At 48.3% G+C, this 21,608-nt stretch overlaps 10 protein-coding genes across 10 annotated transcripts; 5 read left to right on the forward strand and 5 right to left on the reverse strand. All coding sequences in view use genetic code 12, as the record gives it.

Annotated features, from left to right (window-relative positions):
• Positions 1-175: 175 nt before the first annotated feature.
• Positions 176-1,201, forward strand: LODBEIA_P30940 (uncharacterized protein; the record flags this gene model as incomplete). The annotated part of the gene is made up of 1 exon (XM_066973166.1): positions 176-1,201. The coding sequence occupies one exon, from the start codon at positions 176-178 to the stop codon at positions 1,199-1,201; it is 1,026 nt and encodes a 341-aa protein (XP_066830032.1).
• A 1-nt stretch (position 1,202) lies between these two features.
• Positions 1,203-5,180, reverse strand: LODBEIA_P30950 (uncharacterized protein; the record flags this gene model as incomplete). Its single annotated transcript, XM_066973167.1, has 1 exon — positions 1,203-5,180. The coding sequence occupies one exon, from the start codon at positions 5,178-5,180 to the stop codon at positions 1,203-1,205; it is 3,978 nt and encodes a 1,325-aa protein (XP_066830033.1).
• A 299-nt stretch (positions 5,181-5,479) lies between these two features.
• LODBEIA_P30960 (uncharacterized protein) lies at positions 5,480-5,911 on the reverse strand (the record flags this gene model as incomplete). Its single annotated transcript, XM_066973168.1, has 1 exon — positions 5,480-5,911. The coding sequence occupies one exon, from the start codon at positions 5,909-5,911 to the stop codon at positions 5,480-5,482; it is 432 nt and encodes a 143-aa protein (XP_066830034.1).
• Positions 5,912-5,989: 78 nt separating this feature from the next.
• On the forward strand, positions 5,990-6,295 carry LODBEIA_P30970 (mitochondrial 54S ribosomal protein bL34m; the record flags this gene model as incomplete). The annotated part of the gene is made up of 1 exon (XM_066973169.1): positions 5,990-6,295. One exon carries the CDS (start codon positions 5,990-5,992, stop codon positions 6,293-6,295), a length of 306 nt encoding a protein of 101 aa, XP_066830035.1.
• Positions 6,296-6,356: 61 nt separating this feature from the next.
• Positions 6,357-15,128, reverse strand: LODBEIA_P30980 (uncharacterized protein; the record flags this gene model as incomplete). The annotated part of the gene is made up of 1 exon (XM_066973170.1): positions 6,357-15,128. One exon carries the CDS (start codon positions 15,126-15,128, stop codon positions 6,357-6,359), a length of 8,772 nt encoding a protein of 2,923 aa, XP_066830036.1.
• Positions 15,129-15,664: 536 nt separating this feature from the next.
• On the forward strand, positions 15,665-16,450 carry LODBEIA_P30990 (uncharacterized protein; the record flags this gene model as incomplete). Its single annotated transcript, XM_066973171.1, has 1 exon — positions 15,665-16,450. The coding sequence occupies one exon, from the start codon at positions 15,665-15,667 to the stop codon at positions 16,448-16,450; it is 786 nt and encodes a 261-aa protein (XP_066830037.1).
• A 28-nt stretch (positions 16,451-16,478) lies between these two features.
• Positions 16,479-17,741, reverse strand: LODBEIA_P31000 (uncharacterized protein; the record flags this gene model as incomplete). The annotated part of the gene is made up of 1 exon (XM_066973174.1): positions 16,479-17,741. The coding sequence occupies one exon, from the start codon at positions 17,739-17,741 to the stop codon at positions 16,479-16,481; it is 1,263 nt and encodes a 420-aa protein (XP_066830038.1).
• Positions 17,742-18,767: 1,026 nt separating this feature from the next.
• On the forward strand, positions 18,768-19,381 carry LODBEIA_P31010 (uncharacterized protein; the record flags this gene model as incomplete). The annotated part of the gene is made up of 2 exons (XM_066973175.1): positions 18,768-18,774; positions 18,972-19,381. 2 exons carry the CDS (start codon positions 18,768-18,770, stop codon positions 19,379-19,381), a joined length of 417 nt encoding a protein of 138 aa, XP_066830039.1.
• Positions 19,382-19,655: 274 nt separating this feature from the next.
• Positions 19,656-20,933, forward strand: LODBEIA_P31020 (uncharacterized protein; the record flags this gene model as incomplete). The annotated part of the gene is made up of 1 exon (XM_066973176.1): positions 19,656-20,933. The coding sequence occupies one exon, from the start codon at positions 19,656-19,658 to the stop codon at positions 20,931-20,933; it is 1,278 nt and encodes a 425-aa protein (XP_066830040.1).
• A 73-nt stretch (positions 20,934-21,006) lies between these two features.
• Positions 21,007-21,378, reverse strand: LODBEIA_P31030 (uncharacterized protein; the record flags this gene model as incomplete). Its single annotated transcript, XM_066973177.1, has 1 exon — positions 21,007-21,378. The coding sequence occupies one exon, from the start codon at positions 21,376-21,378 to the stop codon at positions 21,007-21,009; it is 372 nt and encodes a 123-aa protein (XP_066830041.1).
• Positions 21,379-21,608: the final 230 nt, after the last annotated feature.

Here is a 21,608-nt window from a genome sequence, read left to right on the forward strand (position 1 = left end):
ACTTGTATTATTTAAAGAAATTTCCATCAACTGCTTATCTGTAACTTGCAAATTGAAAATATTCTAGAGTGGGACTCTACTCACGTGACTGTACCTAAAGCTGGTGTAGCAGATCATCACTTGTGTATTTGCACAGATTTCATCTCATCTCAGCTGCAACTGTGCAATTCCCTCAATGACAGTTCCCTCGAGACCGGCAGAGAACAGGCCCACGGCGATTATACAAAGATGCAAACTAGAGAACCGGCCAGTGTGCGTCGCAGGCCCCATGGTCAGGTACTCCAAACTCCCATTCCGTGAGCTATGCCGGTTCTACAATGTGGATATAGTCTACACGCCAATGATACTAGCTCGTGAGTTTGTCCGCAACGATATGGCTCGGTATTCGGACTTTACTACAAACGCCCGGGACCACTGCGTCATAGTGCAAGTGGGCGTCAACAACGTGGAGGACTTCATGAAATTCATCGATATGATCTTGCCGCATGTGGACGGGGTTGGGATCAACTGCGGATGCCCCATAAAGGACCAGATCCGGGAAGGGATCGGGGCTGCGTTGATGAGCGAGCCGCATCTCGTGGCAGCGATGATCTCAGCGGCCAAGGCCAAGTACGGGGGTTCTGTTTGCATTGACACAAAAATCCGAATACACAGCGACGTGAATGAAACCATCGAGTTTGTCAAGATTGTGGAGGCTGCGGGCACCGACATCATCACCATCCACGGCCGCACAAAGACCACCCGGTCGTCCACCCCTGTTGACTTGGACGCAATCAAGATGGTGAGGCTGCACATTAAAACGGTTCCTGTGATCGCCAACGGCGACTGCTTCACATTGGACGATTGTCGGAGAATCGCAGCTTATACCGGTGCCGACGGTGTCATGTCGGCACGAGGGATACTAGCAAACCCGGCACTTTTCACGGGTCAGGACCAAACACCCTGGAGTGCAGTCGAGGTGTTTATGGCGTTGACCACGAGCTACGGCTTGCCATTCAAGTTATCGCAACACCACGTACTGCAGTTGTTGGAAAATATGCCAGTGTCGAAAAAAGTGGTCAAGAGAGTGAATGCTGCGAAATCGATGGTGGAGATGATTGATGTGTTGGACACATACTTTGTGCTAAAGAGAAAGCATGAGAAGGGATATGCATGTGCTGTGGAACCTAGTTGGAAGAAAGAAAGCTTGAATATTACATAAGTTACATTTCGGCTAGTTCGATGTTCATGATTGGCACACTTTTGGTCTTGTTGTCGATTTTGTAGATCCCCACCAACTTTTGCGCCAACTCAAACATATTGTTCCGTAAGGAAATGACGATAAACTGGGCGTTTTTGGTCCTCTCCTTTATATAGTTTGCCACAATAGACACGTTGCGAAAGTCCAATGCGGCGTCGATCTCATCCATCACATAAAGCGGCGTGGGTTTGTATTTGTGCAAAGCAAACACCAATGCCAACAGGCTCAACGTCTTTTCGCCGCCAGACAAGTTGGAAATGTTTTTCCACGACTTTTTCGGCGGCATCACGCTGAACAAGATGCCCTCGGAAAAGGGGTCCAAGCTGTCCACCAACTCCAACTCGGCGTTGCCTCCCATGGTGATCATCCGGTACATGTCCTTTAGTGTCGAGGAGATGTCGCTGAATCCTTGCATGAACTCGTCGAGTCTCTTTCTCTTCATATCCTCGCAGTAGTCGCGCTTCTCGTCTCGATCGCCAATGGCTTTGTTTAAATCGTCTTTTCTCTCCTTGCACTCTGCGAGTTTGGTCCCGTACTCCCTCAAGATCTCGACATCCACACGCACAGTCGACATGTACTTTTCAATCTCTTCCACTTCGGAGTTGACAGCGTCAATGTCGATGTCGTCGTCAGACTCGTTATCTAATAGTGGCGTGGTATATGTGGACTGCTCGTGGTCCGGAAGCCAGTAAATATAGGGAGTGAGGTCCCGCACCGGTATCGAGTCTAGAGCTTGCTCGTTCTGGGCGACCAAACGCCGCATCTTTTCCAAATGTCCCTCTACTTTCTCCAATTGGTTCTTTATCTCAACCTTAAACTGTTCAAAGTCAGCAATCTCGGCCTGTTTCTCCTCAATCTCCAAACGCGCTACTTCAAGCTGCTCATCCTTTTCTTGCTTTTGCTGATTCAACACCTCCATTTGCACTTCCAAAGACTGCATCTGTTCCACCACCACGGCTTGTGACTCTTTCAACTCCTTGACCGCCGCTTCCAACTCTGCCAAGACCCGCGTTTCTTCGTCAATGTTTCGCGTGTGCCGTTCAATATCGCTTTCCAACTTCTTCACCGCAATTCTGTCCCCACTGGTCTTGTCGTTGGTTATAGAAATCTGCTTCTTTATACTATCAACCGTGGAGCTTTGCACTTTTAAATCGACACCTCCCGCCTCCATGATCTTCCGCTCTAGCTCCGAAATGCGCGTTTCCGACTCGGCCATTTCAGATTGCAATATGGATTTCTCCCGGTGCAACACGGCTAGCTGCTCGCGCTTGTCCGTAATCTGCGCTTCAAAGGGGTTCGTGGCGTCCATCTCCTCTTGCTCTATGGACAAGGTTCTCCTCAACTGAGCAATCTCTTTCATCTCTGATGCAAGCCCGGCAATGTCCAACTTTAACTTTTCAAGCGCCCGCCGTGTTTCCGGCTCGAGCTTTTTCACCTGCTTTAGCGCGGCCACGCTCTCGTTATACTGCTTGCTCGTGTCATCGTACTTGCTCTCCAACTCCGATATCCGCCCCCGCAACAGCTCCAAGTCCAGTTCCTCAACCTCGTTGGTATCCTCACTGCGCGAGGACGTCAACTTCATGGCCCCCTTTTGAATATAGTTGCCACCGCCTGACATTGTGCCAAAAGTGTCAATCACTTGCCCATCCAAGGTGGCCACCTTCCACCGTTTAGCACCGTAGGCGACGGCCTTGGCCTCTTTCAAGTCGGGCGCGACCAACGTGTGGAACATCTTGCTAAAGAATGCCGGTGCAAATTTCGAATCAAGTGGGTCAACGAGGTCAAAGAGCCGCTTGACCTTGGATGGGTCGCCAGGCGTGTTTATCGGGGACAAGTCAAACTTGCTCAACTTGGAGAGACATATAAAGCTAGCATATCCAAGTCGGTTTTTTCGCAAGTACTCGATGCAGGCCTGGGCGGTTTCAACGGAATCGACAACCATGCTGTCCAAACCTGGGACCGCTGTTGAGATTGCGACATCATATTTTGCGTCAATGCGGCCAAGGTCGCCTAGTCGTCCGTGGAAACCTTCAACCCTGCCGGACTTTGCCAATTTGCTTAGAGATGCTAGCACGCTGTTTTTGTTTTCCTTGGATTGCAAAATAGCAAGCGAGTCATGGAGCTTGTTTTTGTTCTTGGAGATTTGCAGCTTCAACTTGTCCAACCCGGCTTTTAACAAACTGGTCTGCTCCTCGCCGAGAGCCCACTGCTCGGTAATCTTTTCCAAGTCTCGCTCCTTCTGTTGATACTCTGCTTCCTTGGATTTACCCTCTGCTTTGATATCTCTGAGCCGTCGCTTGCTTTGCTCTAGCTGGGTCCGTTTACTATTCATTTGGCTCTCGAGCATGTTGATCTCTGTTGCAACCAACTGGGCTTTGCTTTCATTCTCCTTGATTTTGGACGTCCACGGCTCCAACCGTGTCTGCAAGGTTTCAATCTCCTGCGTAAACACGGAGGTCCTCGCTGTTAGCTTTGCCCTCATCTCGGCCATCTTGTCCTCCTGTGCCAGTAATTTCAAAGTTAGCGTCTCAATCTCGGTTTTGTACTGTGCAGAGGAGTTGGCATAAGTGGATAAGCTCTGCTTTGCCTTGTTTAAAGATGCAGTCAGCGACGCCACGGATTTGTTTGCTTTCCTGATCTTGGCGTCCATGTTTTTTGACTTTTCTTCAAAAGCAACGTTTTGCTTGTTCAAGTCCTTGCGTTGTTTGCTCAAACGATCCATCTCAGTGGTCAATCGCTTTAGCTCCTTGGTGGTTTGCAGCTGCTTTTCCTTCTCGGTGGTGATCTGTTTAGTGACCTCCGCGACTGCTTCTGTTCTCTCCTGCAACTTTCCCCTCAACTCGCTTGCTTCTTGCTCCTCCTCTTGCATCTGCAGTCTGTACCGCTGTGCGTTGCAACGGAACTGGAGCCCCATCAAGTGGTTCAATTTCCGCTCGAGGTCCAAAAACTTTAAAGCTTCAGCCTTTTTCTCCTCCAACAAACTTTTGTCCTTTTCCACAAACTCCAACCGATCTGACTTTTCCTGGCATATAGTGTTGAGCTCTTCAATCTCAGTGGTTGTATCTTCAATCAACTGCTTGTACTTGGTCGTTCCAATAATGTCTTCCAAATACTCAAGTAGGCCGTCTTCGCCCTCCTTCTCGGCCTTTGCCTTCATTTGCGCTATGGACTCGACCTCGCCTTGAAGAATCAAAAACCGCTTGTGCTCCAAGTCAATGCCTTGTTTTTTCAACAATGAGGTCACCTCGGTGTATGTGCTCTTCTTGTCGTTGATATAGTACGCCGACTGGTTGTTCTGGAACGCTTTTCTGGAGACGACCAAGCTTGAGTCTGGTACATTACCAGCTCCTTGAAGGATGGGGTCGCCATAGACCATCTTAAAGTGTATATCGACCTGGCAATACTCCGGCCGACTGGTGCCCGAGTTGTGTATCAACTCGGATATTTTTCCCTGTCTCATTTTGCTGGCTTTGAATCCAAACACAAATAGCATCGCGTCAATGACGTTGGACTTGCCACTGCCGTTGGGGCCAACCACTGACGAGAATGAGGAGTGGAAGGGCCCGATGAGCTGTCGACCGGCGTACGACTTGAAGTTGGTCAAGGCCAACCGATCAATGACTAGTCGAGGCTTTGTGGGAGTGGCGCACGTGGTTTGCAGCGGGTGGTTGACCACCGACGGCAGTGGCTCTGGCATTGGCGTTCCGTGGCTAGCTTCAGCAGTTTCTGCACCCTCAACATGTTCTGCGAGTGGCGCATCAATTTCCACTTTACCGGGGTCTAGCATATTTGTTGGTCCTTCATTGCCTTCATGTTCCTCTCCTTCCGCGTCCTCACTTTTCGAAGGAGCCTCGTCTTCATGCTCGCTTGCGGCTTTATCCGACTCATAATCGCTGTTGTTGATAAACGAGTTGTCGCTGGCGTCGAGTTTCCTTTTCATCCGGGAGGAGTGAGGTTGTAAACATAGAGCAGCAGTTTGGATGTAAGCCTGGTTCAGGTTGATTTTGTTGCAAAAACTGATCCCTACGCGTCAGGCAGAGGTAAACAAGAGACAGAGATTTTGCGGCAAATTACACGACTTTTTTCAAGGAACTGCTCATCGGTGCACCACCAGAGTGTGTGCCAGCCACCCAATGCCAAAGCTATTGCTGATCTAGCTTGTAACTTGAAGCCTATATAGTCTTTGAAACTGAGCTGCGAGCGACCGCTTCCGTATCCCACGCCATGACAGCAGAATTTCTATTCATCAAACACAATCTTTTTTTTTTTAGCGCCATCCTCGATTTCAGCGGCACTAGAAGATGTCGCCATTTTATCCGACAAGAGCGGTGGCAAGCCTCGTAAACTTCTCTGTATTCGCTTCAACTGCGATAACTTAGCCAGGCTTTCCTTGTCAGCAGCAAACCCGGTGCTCTGGTTCTGCTCCTGCTGCGTTATAGGGTTGTTGTTGTGCTCGCTAACGGTAATAAACTGGGACACGAGTGCCTCTGCTTTGCTATCCAGGAGCAGCACAGTGGCGTCTATGTGAACAGTTGTTGGTGAGTTTAAAGTCGAAGGGACAGCTCTTCTGCTGTCGCCGTGGAGCCCTGGCATTGTCTCTTGATGTTGGAGCAAATGAGTAACGTGCGGGTTGGTGATGATAAATACGCTAAAAAACTCCTTACCGTACATTGCAGAGAGAGTGGAAAAAAAATCACCATCCAGATCAGCTCCGCACCATATCAAGGTTCAATTCAACCCCCAAGCGTCATGTTGCAACATATCCTCAAAGCACAGCTCAGCAACGTGTTTAGACAGCCCGGTCATATTCCGCGGCTTACACAAGCGCTCCCTCGGCAGCTCTCACTCACCCAGCCTGCAACACCAACTATTTCACCGTTACAGTCGTTGCTCGGCCTTGTGCAAAGGAGATACAAATCCAGAGGAAACACGTACCAGCCAAATACGTTGAAGCGGAAAAGAACATTTGGCTTTTTGGCCAGACTCAGAACAAAAGGCGGTCAAAAGGTGCTTGCCAGAAGAAGAGCAAAAGGAAGATGGTTTTTGACTCACTAGATAAAAAAAGCTTACCATGTAAATACGAAATAGATGGAATAAAAAGACCTCATTTTTTTTTTTACATTTTGCCCAACATTTTCGAGTACTGCGTTTCCACCTCATGGACCAATCTCTGGAGGTTGACAATAACCAACTCATGGGTAAAGTTGGGGAACTTGTCTCTGTTTAGTCCAAACCACTCCAACGGCGGTGTGGCATTGCCCAACTCTTTGAGCTGGGGTGCTTCTATTATTGGCGGCGCAAGAGGCGAGTATCTGTATTTAGACTGGATCTCAACCTTTTCCATCGTCTCCTTGATGGCATTGTCTATTTCCTTTGTTGAGTCCCCCTCGCCCAATTGCTGTTTAAGCGTTGACAACGCCGGCGGTTCCTCTTTGACTGGCGAGTCAAACTTTTTCTGTATATTCTGCTTGTACTCAATCCTGGTGGAAAGTGCACTCGAATGAATGTTGTACATTTCGCGGATAAAGTTGACTGAACCCAAGTTCCACCGCACTGCAACTGTGCCTCCAAAGGAAGACTGGAACAAGTACTCGATAACGTTGCTTTGGCCCTTTTCAAATGTCCGCATGGAGATCTTAAACGAGGGAAACACAAATATCGTGCCGCCCTTTGCCTGCTTGGCAAAAGAAACAAACTCAGCAACAGTGCACGTTTCGATAAACGTCTCTGGTGGCGGAGGCATACTCGAGAGCGAAACTGTTAGATCGTTAAACTTCAAGTCCAAGTCATTTGAGATTCCGTAGCCGTACTCATTTTGTTGGAACTTTGCCCGCGATTCGTCCAACTTGAGAACGAGAACCTTGGTGTTGTCCATGGACGATGGGTACACGTGCACAAGCAAATGACCGATGGACACCAATATCTGCGTGTCTAGCTTCTTTACCGTTTTCAAGAGGGAGTGCTTCAGAAACGACCTCGACGGCATCCTTTGGCTTATCGACTTGCCTCGCGAGGAGTCTCTGAGGATCTCCTTGTAGGAACTTTTGTTGTCCTGGTTCATGCGTGAAATGGTATTGCCAATGTCCATAAAGTTCGACGCCGTCAACGAGGTCAAGTATATCTCGAGCGCTTTGAACTTGCTGACAAATATCAAGTGGTCCTTGGTGAGGGCGATTTCATTCTTTTTATTGTAGATGTCCATTGAAAAGCCGTCGAGGTAGGCAATGGCAATCACATGGTAGTCAAAGGACATCTTGAGCAGCAACTCGGCAATACCCGCCGAGATCAACACCAAGGGAACGTCCAAGGTCTCTGCTCCGCCAATGTTCCATTTGATAGCGGTGTGCAAATTCACGTTGCGCACAAGCAAGGACCCGCCCAACCTGCCCTCAGCGGAGAGATCGATCTCGTTGATGCCCGTCTTCAAGTCCTGCGACCAGTCCTGGGATTTCTTGGAAACGGCCCAGAAGTTGCCGATGACGAGTCTGAAGATGCCCAACGCTTGGCCAAAGTCGACTTCAACGTTGACCTTGTTTGTTACAAAGACCACGACCCAGGGAAATGCATAAGTTGTCGACACCTCTCGAAACTTCATAGCAATGTTTTTGTTCTGCGCCAACTCCGAGGAAGTCGAAGCTGTTGCAGCATGGCCTCCCGGGTGGTGACTCTCATCGTCGTGGTGATGGTCGTATAAGTGCTTTGGAAACCAGATGTCTTTGAACAAGTCCACATCTTGGTACTGCTTCACGTTGACGTACGCATCTGCGTTGGTCACGCAACCGGTGGAGAACATCCCCCCAGCTCGACCAAACTCGAGCACACTCAGGAGCAAGATTCTCTCCATTTTCAACGACGCGCTGATGTCTCTCGAGTAGACGTGCTGAAGCGATGCGGCAACACCGTCCATGAGCACTGAAAAGTGGAGCGATTTCCCCTTCAGGTCGTTGGAGCCAATCTGCACTAGGATCCCTTCAAGTCCAACAACTGCCGCAACCTTCGCGGTGGGCTCACAGCTGAGTGTAAGCTGCTGCCTCTCGATCCTTATCGCTATGTCAAACGCAAAGTCGTCCAAAACAAAGCCATCGCTGCGGCTCACCTCGTTCGAAGCCTTGCTAGTCAGCTCCTTGTCCTTGCCAGATTCAGGTTTGTGCATCGACTCCTTGATGCTGGAGATGATGTCCACGAGCACCGGCACACACTGTGGAAATAATGTGTTTTCGGAAGAAGAGGTCACCAACTCCCCACTAAGCTTTTTCTTGCCGTTTAAACATTCAGAAAACTTGAAGATGGTCTTGATGGCAGGAGCATGCAAAAACAACGACTTTTTCTCCCCAAGATCCTCGTCCTCCATTCTTGATATCAACACATTGGAGCCTGCAAATGTCGAGACAAACTCGACCGATTGGAATGGGATTTTGAAGTCTGATGACGGTCGCGCCGGCTTGGGCTCGGACGCCTTGTCGTCGAATAACCACGACTTTCTCTCCATATACTTCTGGATTCGCGATGCGGAGCTCGCAGATTTCTCAACAAAGGTGCCAATCGATGTCGACACAAACTGCACATCTATCTCGTCTCCATTGAGCGACAACCGCAAATGCTTGGACTTTTTATCCTGCTTCTCTATCATGTAGATCATCTGCAAGTTGGGCAAAAAGGCTCTATTCAAACTGGTTCTTTCAGACCGTGTGCTGTAGAAGTCATTGGCCGTGCCTCCATGTGCTAAGGAGATGTACGCCCCCATCAAGGTGAACTTGCCCAAGCTTTCCTCGGTGGCTGCAAAAAACTTTTCTGCGCCGATAATGACCCCGGGGCAGTCCTTTGACCGGTCGTTGAAAAGCCAGCCCATGCAAAAGTTGTAGGAAAGGAATTGAAAAGCGGAAAATCGGGAGTAGATGGCCATCTCGACGCTGTTGCGAACTTGATCCTGTCTGGGCTTTGGTGAAGTTTTTGCTTGTTTTGGAAGCATTGGCAATATATCGTCTAGTATCTTGATGGACGCAATCACAATAGATTCAGACAAGGCAACACGGCAAAACTCCGACTCAATCTGCAAGCTCTGGCGTGTGTTTCTGGAGTCCGTGTCATTGAACAACCGCACAGCCAAGTTTAGAGCAATGATGTTTGACAATGCCAACGGGATATTCTTTCCCACCAAGCTCACTCGGGACGCTGGTATCACAACGTCCCCGTAAGCAGGCACTTCCTTGGCGATGGGCAAGTTTTCCAACTCCTGGACTACGGAAATGTTGCAAACGTTGAAGCTGGTGCCCTCGACGCTGAACCCCAAGCTTGCCTTGTTGAAAACAGCTGCCAACTCCAAGTACTCTCCCTTGAACTTGAGCCTGAATAGATGGTTTGTCTTGTTTTCATGGCGGGCTCCCTTGCCATCGGAAAGCAAGGAGTGTAATTTGGCAAGCTTTTCTTGCAATTTGGGCATCTGAAATGACACAAATCTCATTATCCGAGTGACATCTGCAAATCGGAGCTTCAAGTATCCGATGGAGAGTTCCGACGAGAGCAACATCAAATCTTCAGCACTTTCAACACCGCACAAGCTTACAAGCTCGGTGGAATGGAGTTCGAGTACACTGTGGCGGTCGATGCAGAAGTTGCTCTTGAGTCGCTGGAACTCAACTCGAGTAGAGACACGGCCATCTTTCATAGTGGTGCTAATCGCAAATCCCGTGAGGGCACCTGCAAAGTGGAGCGGGTCAAGCAAGTCTATCTTCCAGACGATTTCCTTGGCCTTGGCAGTGCAGCTCAAAAATAAAGGCTTTGCAGGCGGCGACGACTTTGGAGATCCTGAGTCCTTTGATGCCAACCCTTTTACAAACGGGACGTCTTCCGCCATGAGTACTTGCAACACTTGCATAATTCGATCACGGCGACTGACCAAGCTGGTTCTTGTTCCCTCTGTCTCCACGTTCACCTGCATCAGCGACCCTAGTTTCACAAACACCACGTTTGACTTGTAACAGCTTTGCGTAAGCATTTGCTCTTTCATGGCATGTAGTGCCACCTCTAGCATTTCAATATTCGACACAACTTGCAACCGTGATTCCGAGTCATCCTTGTGGAACATTGTCAAGCAGTTCCTCACGCTGAAAGTACCTGCAGCGTTTAAAAGCTCAACTGATTGGTCGAAATGATCAACTTTTACCGTGACTTGTATATGACTTTGCTCCTTGGCTCCCTGATTCGAATGATGTGATTTTGTGGCGAGATCACCAAGGTTGAGTCTCGACAATGACTGGAGAAACGTGTTTGTGATTTTCCCCTCATAAGAACCCACGCTCAACGCTGCGTTGATACCTTTCTTTACATCACCCTGAGGTGGCAGCAGAGTCCCCGTGCAGTAGATGTCGCGCAACCGAAAGTATGCTGGCTCCTCAAGGCTTGCGCAATGGACCGAGACTCTGTGTATGGATGTGACAAAGTCAACCTGCAAAGGCGTGCTTTTCCCGGCTCCCTTGAATATTCCTTCCAACATCTGCCGCCGCTGCTGCGGGTTCGACTCCCACGCTCTCCAGTTGGAAAAATACACCCACACCTCTTCAAGCGCGTTTAGCGAGAGGCCCTTGTCGCGCAAGTTCTCCATCGCGTTGTGCAACCAACTACTCGGCAAGCTCCGAAGGGTGTGTCGCAACTTTGCCACGATCTTCCAGCCGTCGGAGTTCCGCATGTGGTCCTTCTTGGATCGCAATATGTACGCCGGTCGCGTGAGGACATCGGGGTCGTGATCGATTGCATGTTCAACAGAGGCCAACGTCAACTCGTGGATAAGCTTTGCCTGCAAGAAGCTGTTCTTTTCGATAGTGTCGAGAATCGTCAAAGCAGGGTTGATGGATTGAAGTACAGCCTGACAAGACTGAATTTGATTGCTGATTTCAGCCATGTCAACTTCGAAACTCAAATAGTTGACATCAGCGGAGCCCACGATACTGCCGTCTCTCACGTCAGCCCACAACTCTAGGTCCCTAGCTTCCGCCACTATTGCCAGGTTCTTACCCTCTTCCCCGAGAGATGTCACAGAAACACACTCAACGTGGACTGCAAGCGACAACTCCTCAGACTGTGCATCATCCACATCCTCTCCCGCCAAGAAGGCCTTTTGGGAGACTGCGGCGGAGAAATTGGACAACACCAATTCTAGCCTTTTTGCTGCGCCTCCTCTTTGCATACTAGCAACATCACTACCCACATCCATCGACAAGTGCACTACACACTCGTGGTTCACCACGCGAAAGTTCTTGACCGACTGGGACAACTTCTGCATTGCGTTCAATGACTCAATAGTGGAGACTTCGATCTGGTCCATGAGCGACTCCATGCTGACATCCGCCATGACCTTCGTCATCAAGGCAAACACTAGCGAAAAAACCTCGGGACAAATGTAGGCTTTGAGTGCGCCAAGCTCCACAATGATATTGTCATACTCAGTGTCTGGTTCCACCACATAAGAAGGAGTAAAGTCCTCGCTGTCATAAACGACTGTGGGATACGTCTGCTCACCAATCGGGCAGACATCATCAACACTGCTGTGCAAAACACTACTACTGCCGCTTTCAAGAACCACATCAGCAGTAAACTCCGTCAAAGGGATGGCCACTTGTGGGAGTGACAACGAGGTCATGAAGCTCCCCTTGTTTGCGTCGTAAAACCTATCCCTGTACTCCTCGGAAAGCAAAAAGGGGGCGCGGTGGAAAGGAGCATCGCTATTGCGCATGTGAAGCTGTTGTATCGCTCGACGGCCCATCATGTCCTTTTTCTGACAGATGTTCACCAAGGTCAACGACGTTTGAAGGTAAAACACTAGCTTCATATCGCCGTGGCGGCATGTTGTCAGTGCCTTGGCTGTGATGCCCGGGATCGACACCGATAGTCTGTTTGAGTACCGGTTGTTGCTCATGTCATTGTACGACAACAATAAATCGTCCATCTGGAACTCCAATAGGCTCAGCACGTCGGGTCTCAACTTGAATAAAAATCTCGGGCAGCGAAATGAAAAGTTGGCTGCATCAAACGCAGGTGGGAACAACTCACCCAACGCGTTTTCATGGTCCAGCAACCCCGATCCGAAGTTTGAAATCCCCGCTTTTAGTGCCCTGATGATACCGGGGTCGCCATCAATCACCCACTCGCCGCTGGCAAAATCCCATTTACACCAAAAGGTCAACTCGGTGGGAGGTATGCCAAACATTCTGTGCGAGTGGACGCTGAATCCGTCGACGTGCATGTCGGCACGAGTCGCGAAATGGCTCTGTGCGTATTCTCCTACATCTACAAATGGCATTTTTTCATCAAAGTCGTGGACCACGGTGCCTGAAACCGGGCTAAAGTCTGCTTGCATGTCCATGTAGTAGTTTGTGAATCGAAGGTCAACGTCCAACATGTCAAAATACAATCCCACATGGGACCGGCAACTGTACAAATGCTCAGGCAAGATGATCAACCCGTTTCTCACCTGGAAAGTAAACAACACATCAACATCGTTTTCTACTTTGAGCATCCCCCAGTAACTCTCGTCCTTGGCCGGTGCCTTGTCCTCCTCTGTGGCTGTGCTTCCACCTCGGTTGTTGAACTCCTCAAACGTCTTGAAATGAATGTGGTCTCCGAAATAGTTTTCTCGCATCGTAAACAAGTACCTGATGGCAAACCCATAGAATATCAAGCACACTTCATCACCAATGCAGTTCATCTCCACGCAGTTGGACGTGTTGATCTCGACGCCGCTGTAGAACGTGTAGGCCCCCGAGACCTCGAAATGACCGCTGCTGCCAACGAGAATCGTTTTCGCCATGAATGCGTTCACTGTGTGCCAGGGCGGTATATGCAAATTCAAGTTGAACTTTGGCGTTGAGACGTGGTAAGAAACTGTAGATTTTTTGGTGAGTGAGCCATACATGGGGATTCCCACAGTACAGTCCATCTGTTTGCCTTCAAAGGAGAGGTACTTGTTGTTGCTAAAGTCCAAAGGGTGGTTTATGATGTTGTTGTCGTTGACATTCAAATATAGCTCGTAGTTGATTAGCTTCCACTGGATGTTGTAGACAAATGGTCTAAAGTATTCGTACGGGAGCGGCTCGCCTGATGCAAAGTCAGCGAATAGGTCGGAAAATAGCAAAAGGTGCTCTCGCAACAAAAACATCCTCGCATTCAAACTGACCTGGTCAAATGTCCAGGTGCATTTCCCGTTCCACAGCAACGGGAGGCCAATGTCGGCGCTAATCTCGTGGGAGTCGGCCAAGAACAACACATCGTGATTCACCGATGTCCGCATTTCGGGCATGTTGAAAACCATCTTTAGCCGGTTCGGCCACTTGTCCTCCTTGTCGGTGACGTACGAAGTGAAAACACCCACGTTGGACCCTTCGCCGAGCTTCAACTCGATCCACCCAAACGGCCGGCCGGTCTTGGGCACTCCCAGGCTGATGTAGTCATTGTCTTTGCTCGGTTCGCGAGTGGGCACCCGCACGACCAAGTCGTCCCGCACAATAACGGCAATCTTGAAACCCTGGTATTCTCTTTTCTTGCTCCCTTCTGAGGCCACGCCTGCATAGTTTGGTGTTGAATCTTTGGCTAGCGGAGGAAACAACATGTCTTGTAGGGGTGCCCGCTGTTGGTCGGCCCATGGTCCATAATGTATAGTCCCATGGGAGATCTCAATCTCGAGACCTGATTCAGGCGCCTCCCCCGAGTCAATACCAGTTTGCACACCGGGGGAGTCATAATAGTAGATGAATCGTGTCATGGTGGAGTCTAAGATCAAACTGTACTTGGCATACTGTTCCTGGTTTGTGCTCATTGGCGACAACACCTCTGGTTCTTGAAACTCGCCTACGTACCGTTTCAAGCCTCTCCATTGGTTGTGCGGTAGGTCGACTCGTGAAGCCTCGCGGCCCTGATCGAGTCTCTTGCGCACCCATTGCATGGCACGAGTGAATCTGCGCCATACTTTATACCTCTTCATGTCTGCGTGACTCCTTTGGGACTTGTCTTTGGGGTGAGTGTCGTATCTATGCTTGTCGTATCCGAGATTTGTCTTCATTGCGATCTGGAATTGCAAAAACTGAAGATCGTGGAGTAGTCTGTAGGGGTCTAGTGAGTTTGGTGCTTTTGACACGTCTATTGATCCCCTTGCAGATTTGAACGAGGCCACTAGAATAGAAGGTGTCACGACATTCCCCAACACAATGGCTCCCTTTTTGACTCTAATCTCCAAGGGCAATACCCAGAGAAACAACATCAAGGACCTGCTTTTGGACTTTCTGACAAACTCAATCGACTCTCCTTCCTTGTCGTTCCGGTGCGAAGCCGAGCTCTCACCCGAAGACGTTGATGTTGACGATGCAAACGATTTTTCCGTCTCCTTTGTTGCTGAGTTGTCACCCGTTTTCAAAATCTCAACAATGTTGTCAAATGCCTCCGTGCGGTTGTAGATGAAAATCTCCAACCCATCCACAACCATAACAAACCGAGACGGCAGCTCGTCGTTTTGCTTTTGCGTGACTCCGCCAACTTCGTAGTCGGTGTCCCAGTAGTAGTTCGAGAGCTTGGTCAACCTAAAGAGCCAGTACCTCCAGGTCAAGGTTACGTTCAAAATGGAAATAGTTGCATCGCTAGTTGTGATGGTGAGGTTTTTGATGAATATCCTGCCGGCTAGCGGCGAGATTTTCATTGCGTCCACGCGGATCCTGGTTTTATACGCCGTCCAGAGTATCAACTTGAATAGTAGGGAAAATAGGAAACCCAATAGCTTGTGGAAGTAGAAGATGAACCCGAGACCCAAGATCAACGCTAGCACCCAGTCTACCAAGTAGATCCAAAAGGACACCTTAATGGTGGACGTGGAAGTGACTGCTATAAACTGTGATTCAAATGCCATTATCGGTGAGGTTGGAAGAGGAATGCTGTCGCATAGCCTTGAATCGCCCGAATCCCTGGTGTTGTATGCCGTGGAAAAAGGATAGATTGGAAGACGGGTTTTCTTTACCCTGGTGTTTGTAATGTAAAAGTCTTATTTGGAGGGCACCAATTAGCTTGTGATGAGTGTATCTATCGCCATACGACACTTTTTTTCCGCTGAATTCCGCGGTAAACTTTGGGAGAAAGGGAAGAACAGGGAGCAGCATTTGGCCGTGGTGTGTGCAATGGTTGGTTTCCACCACTACTGTTGCAGAAGAAGACGATATGTGTACCAGTTTAGAACGTGTCCTCACCATAATGGTGCTGTATATGATAGTAGTCAATGACTTGCTTGTTGTGTAGTCTGAAAGATAGATAGTGTTGTCTATGCTATATCAGTTGTAGTAGTGTGTTTTGGTGGTGCGCGTTTACAGCACGAAATATCAAAACAAATGTCACAGCTTTGATTACAACCTGCGTTTCTTTCACCACTTACTCCTTCATTCAGCCACCATCATGTCTCACAGAGTCTTTGACAACTCCGAGAACCGGAATGTGATTAGGTCACGAAATAAGCAGGAAAACAACAACACCGCAAACACCCAAGTCTACAAACGAGTGCCGTTGGGTGGTAAGAACCAAAACATCACCAATGTCGCATTCAACCGCTCGAAATCAACACTTGGATCAAACATATTCAATCCGCCCCAGTTGAGTAAATCAAACTCAACGTTGGGAATACCATCTGCTGCTTCATCTTCCTCGTCGGTGTTGGTCCATCAAGATGATTCGCAAGCGAAGCAATCGCTGCTACTGCCCAATCGAGTTTCCAAAAGAGTAAACCTAGAGCCAGTATCAGACAATACAGCTCTTGTCAAGCGGTCGAGGTTGGACGATGAGCCATGGACAGACTCTTTGATTAAACCTCAGTTGCCACAGAAGGGTCCTGCCGGCAGAATCGGGTCGACTTTGAGGACAGACGCGCTTCATGCGCGAAATCTTGCCCGTCCCGCTGCCAACAACATGGACCCGGTGAAACAGTGCCAGCGCGTTAATGACATCGACAGATTGGTTGAACTACATTGGAACGACGAGATCGAATCCGTCCCAGAGAGAGCACCTAGTGCAGTTCCCAGACTATTTGACGAAGCAGAGTTGCAATGCTTCTCAACTCCTAACAACACTGATAGCGATGCGGTAGATGTAGGAGAGATGACCATCGAGGTGGATATAGAAGAAAACCAGCAAGAAGAAGGGGAACTCGGGTTGAACGATACCGATTTGCAAAACTTGTTAGATTAAATAATGCGGTATCCTATCTACAATGCTATTATTGTTGACTACACTGTGGTGAGTATTCTCTATAGCCCTCTTCGTGTTCTTGCCTCGTTTCGTATGATGGTAAATCAGCAGGTTGGAGAATTGTAAAATCAGTGATTAGATTGACGTTTGCTTCGGGAGCTATTTGTGCTTCAGCTGACACTGGAAGGACGTTTCTGATTTTTATCATGTCGTCTCTCTCCAAGCACCAATTATCCCTGGGGAACTCAATTTCCGGTTTGAGATATAAATCGCCATTGGACTTGGCCGAAAGCCACGAGGACGCTCCTCCTCTAAGAGGCATTCCTTCTCCTGCAATCTTGATGAAGTCATGAGGTCTAATGACTTTCCCCGCTGGCGTGCAAAGCTTGATGCTTCTCCCATCCAAATGAATAACCACCTGCTTGGAGAATCCTGTCAACGCGTCTGCGAGGGGCAATGTGAAACTGGCGTACAAGTCATTCCCCTTGCGCTCAAACGTTTGATGTTGCTTACAAGCGTACTCTAGTATCACATCTCCGGCAATCTTTCCCGGGCACTGGTCGCTCTCGCCCTTTTTCCGAATCACGCCGTTATTGGGAGACCCTTTTGGTATTTCAAACTCGAGTATTTTAGTCTCCTCAGTGACTCTGGCTCCGCCGCACTGCTTGCATTTGTCTTTGGTTCTGTGTATTTTCCCTGTCCCACTACACTTGACACAGTCAACATAGTGTTGCGAGACAAGACCAGGTGCCACTCGTTTGATTTTGCGAATGTGGCCCTCGCCATTGCATATGCCACACGTCTTGCTCACCACGTTTGACGACCTGACTCCACTGCCTTTGCAGCTGGTGCAGATGACGTTTCTGGTTGACGTGGTCCGCACGGTCTTTCCCATGTACAACTCTTCGAGGGTGACCTCCACCTTGATTTTTGCATCTTCCGTTTTGGCCTCGTTGTGTCGAGCTTGGCCGTTGCTGAAAAAATCGTGAAAATCGTTGCCGTTGTACTCGTTGAAGCTCGCTCCGTAAAACTGCTCAAAGGGGTTTGAAGCGTAAGTTTGGCTGGCATCTGTACTACCAAACTGGTCGTACCGATATCGTTTCTCTTCATCGATGAGTATTTCATACGCATACGAGATCTTCTTAAACTGAACTTCCGCCTCCTCGCGTTCCGTCCCCGACGCTTTATCCGGATGGTACTTCAAAGCAAGCTTTCGGTACGCCTTTTTGATCTCGACGGCGGTGGCATTTGATTCAATTTCTAGTATCTCATATAGGTCTTCTTCCTCCATAGTTGCATGGGTGGAAAGGATCAACAATTAGCAGTGGTGGAAAATATATTGCAGAATCTCGCTCGCTGCGATGTGATTATCCACCCTCTGGAACCTTGCAAAAACCCTCGAGATATGACTGAGAATGAGACAAGGGGCAACTGGAAAACAGAGGCCAAGTGCAATACAGAGCAGATGATGTCAACTGTTTTGACCTTCAAGTTCAACTATAGAAAAACACCTAGATATCAGCCTCAAGTGGGATAAAAAGCAGCCAAAAAAAAAAATGGAAAAGCGACAATTGCAGGATTCGAACCTACGCGGGCAGAGCCCATCGGGAATAGCTTACCACCTGAGTAGAAACCTGCACCCGACTCCTTAAAACCACTCGGACAAATTGCCGAATGTACCAATCCGGAAGGTTCACAGCTGCTTGCAACCAGATTCTGCAATAATACAACTTTCTGGCCCTTTGGTGGGTCCTCGAGACTTGATTTCAATGGGATACATCATTTCTACAATCTTGGGATTTTGTTTTATTTTCGTCCAAATTTTTAGGCAAATTCGTACAAGATTTGGTATAAACTCAACAAGTACAGGACTTTGGCTTCTTTCTATCAATCTCAAGCGATGGACTCATGATAGTATCAATCCTGGGGTCCTATGTACTCTCTATTTTTAGGGTTGCCTCAGTTTTTTGCACCCAGTTACCTTACAATGAAAAAGGAGCGATTCTGACTTTATTTTGCCAGCGTTTCCCGAGATGGAGAAAACCAACTTCTCTAAAGCGCTACTGAGGTAACACAAGAATCGGCGGTTCAACAAAGATCTTTTTTTGCCTTCTTGTATTCACTGTTGTAGCCCAGCAGGCAAACAGTGCTGGTATACTTGAGGAAAATGCAAAATTGGATCCACTTGCGTCGACAGAAAAAAAAAAAAAACTAAACTCAGCCAAACCAGCAAGTTTAAACACAGGATATACAATCTAGTTCTTACTAGCACAACCACCACTTCCAAAACACTTATTTACATAGAGCCGAATCAATCATGGTATGTCTTGTAGTCGAATTGGTGAACCCTCTACTACAACTGCCACCATCTCCCTTACAACGTCATTTCTAAAATTCACATGCTAGCATAGGATACTAACCTTCATTATCTAGTCAAGATCAGGGTATGTCCAATGACTCCACTCGCTTCAAAAAAAAAAAATGCCACAAGCATACTAACATGTCCCATCCAGTGTCCAAGTTGCAGATGAATCGTTAAAAGCATTCAATGAATTGAAGTTGGGCAAAAAGTACAAGTTCATCATCTACACTTTAAACGACGCCAAAACCGAGATTGTGGTTGACGAGACGTCCACAGATCCAGAGTACGACTCGTTCTTGGAAAAGTTGCCTGAAAACGAATGCAAATACGCTGTTTACGATTTTGAGTACGAGATTGGCGGCGGCGAAGGAAAGAGATCCAAGATTGTGTTTTTCACTTGGTCGCCAGATACCGCACCAGTGAGAGCCAAGATGGTTTACGCATCGTCAAAGGACTCCTTGAGAAGAGCCTTGAACGGTGTTGCTGCCGATGTCCAGGGTACTGATTTCTCAGAAGTTGCATACGAATCGGTCTTGGAAAGAGTCAGTAGAGGTGCTGGGTCCCATTAAATGGAGATATTTAAAGGTATTATTACAGGATTTGATATTCTTTTTCTTTTGTTACGAAACAGCTCTTCTTGGTTGGAATTGATTTCAAGTGTACCTAAAGTCGCCAAACCTGCCAAAAGCCCTGTCTTTGCGGGAAAATTCCGTTAACCTCTGGCGGCCACGCACTCCTGAAATAATATCAGTTGCGGGTCAAGCAGAAAAGTCTGGGTCACAGCTTTCCCAGGTTAATATCTCTAGTCTACCTCCTCCACGCCGAGGGAATAAACAAATTAGAATGTCGACCAAACTACCGCGGGCGACGTTGGCGCAGAAATTACACGTGCTCGACTACTTTCATCAATCCGATAGTCCCCAGTTGAAAACCGTCGACAAGTTTAAAGAGCAACTCTCAATTTCAACGTCGTCGTTAAGTGAATGGTTGAAAAACGAGCCAGAGTTGCGTAGGCGGTACAGCGAAGCCAAGTTCAAATCGTCCAAGAACGCCAAGCGCAATGCAACGTTCAAATACGAGGACATCAACAAGGCCATGGACAAGTTTGTCCAGGAACGACTAGCAAGGAACGGTCCAATTAGTGAGCCCGTGCTTCGCGAACAATGGGCGCGGTATGCGCAACAGTACGGAGTAGACGACCCCAAGCGGTTGCACAGCTTTAGTCACGGCTGGTTAAGTCAGTTTCGAAAGAGACACGGGATAAAGACAAACAAAGTCAACAAGGAAAGGGGGAGGGTCTCCAAGTATACACAGGGGCAAGGAACTAGCGTAAGCCAAAAGTCACAAGAGCCGGGATCCGGCCACGACGGATTATCACCCCCCGCTTCAATATCGATACATCAGGGGGCCGACTGTCCGATTGATGTTTCTTATACGAGTACCCAGTCTATGACTCCCAGTGAGTTCAACCATGCGGCAATGTTTCGAGTCGAAACTGAAACTACTGAGACTGCAGAAACTCGACAGGCAAGACCGCCCAGTGTGGATGCAGATCAGGATATGGATGCAGATTTCATGTGCAATCATGAGGAAACGCACCATCATCAGAGATCAAATCACAAGTCAAACTTGCACGGGTCGGGAGCCCACTCGCAACTTGCAAACGCATCTCACCCAGCACATCCTGCTCAACTTGATCTATCTAGAAACGGGTTCGGTGTGGAGCTCCAATTCGAAAAGACTGAGAGGTCAGGGAGGGGCCATCAGCAGGGACAAGATCTCCACACGTCAACTCTCCGCTCCTCGCAGGCCATGGCACATAACAATGTCTCAGTACCGCAACGCGTTTCCTCTCACCAGATGAATCAGTTGACACCTAAATCAGCAAACGTGAGCAACCGCGTGCCGAGAAGCAACGGCCCGCCAACAATCGTAGATGTCGAAAGGTTCATATTTGTTACGGGCGACAAGTTCTTCCACAACCATCAGCAAAGCTATCCCAACACGTTTAAATTGTTTCAAAAATTCAAGGAGTCGTACTTTGATGAAAAGTACCTTGCTGAAAGTGCAAGTGTGGACCAAATTCAGAGCAGCCACAGCGATCCAACTTTATCTGAGTAGGAAGTTATCATCTAAGAGGTCAACAACTGCTAGTGGTTTCGTCTACATGTGTGATTTGAAAAAGTGACATGCATTATATCGAATTGGTGAAATCAATCTCATCATGAGCAAGCTCGACATTCAATCCAGGCTTAACGTTAATCGGCTGCTGGCTTTCCAGCCCCTTGACGGGATCCAATTTGCATTTGCAGGTGCTGCACAGCCTGGTGCATTTTGATATTTTAAAATCAACAAGATCAATCTCTTGCAGCTTTTGCGTGGCGGTGTTCATCTCGGACACGAGTCTTGTCGGTGGAAGGATAGGTTTCTCTGGAGTTGCGTTTGACTCCACTTGTGCGCTTGTGCCAGCAGCTTGCAGGTTAAGCAGGGTGGATTTGTTGATCTTGGTGTTTATAGCAGCATTAGCTTCGTCGTGTTTGGCATATAAATAGTTCCGAAGTGCCATCTTGCTGTAGTTATATAATTTTTGACGATACTGTGATTGGCCTTGAGGTGCTGCAACAATTGGCAAGCGCATAACTCCGATGTATGGAGTTGGGCAGATTGGCCTATCAGTAAAGACCAGTATATCCAGTGCGTTCTACTTTTCTATTCCAGCACACCACAATTCGAAATATACAATACTTCTGATGTTCTTCTTTATGGTATATATGTCCCCATCAGCTATCATCGCTG

This window comes from Lodderomyces beijingensis (assembly GCF_963989305.1).
Source record: "Lodderomyces beijingensis strain CBS 14171 genome assembly, chromosome: 4".
In the NCBI taxonomy this organism is placed as follows: Eukaryota; Fungi; Ascomycota; class Pichiomycetes; order Serinales; family Debaryomycetaceae; genus Lodderomyces; species Lodderomyces beijingensis.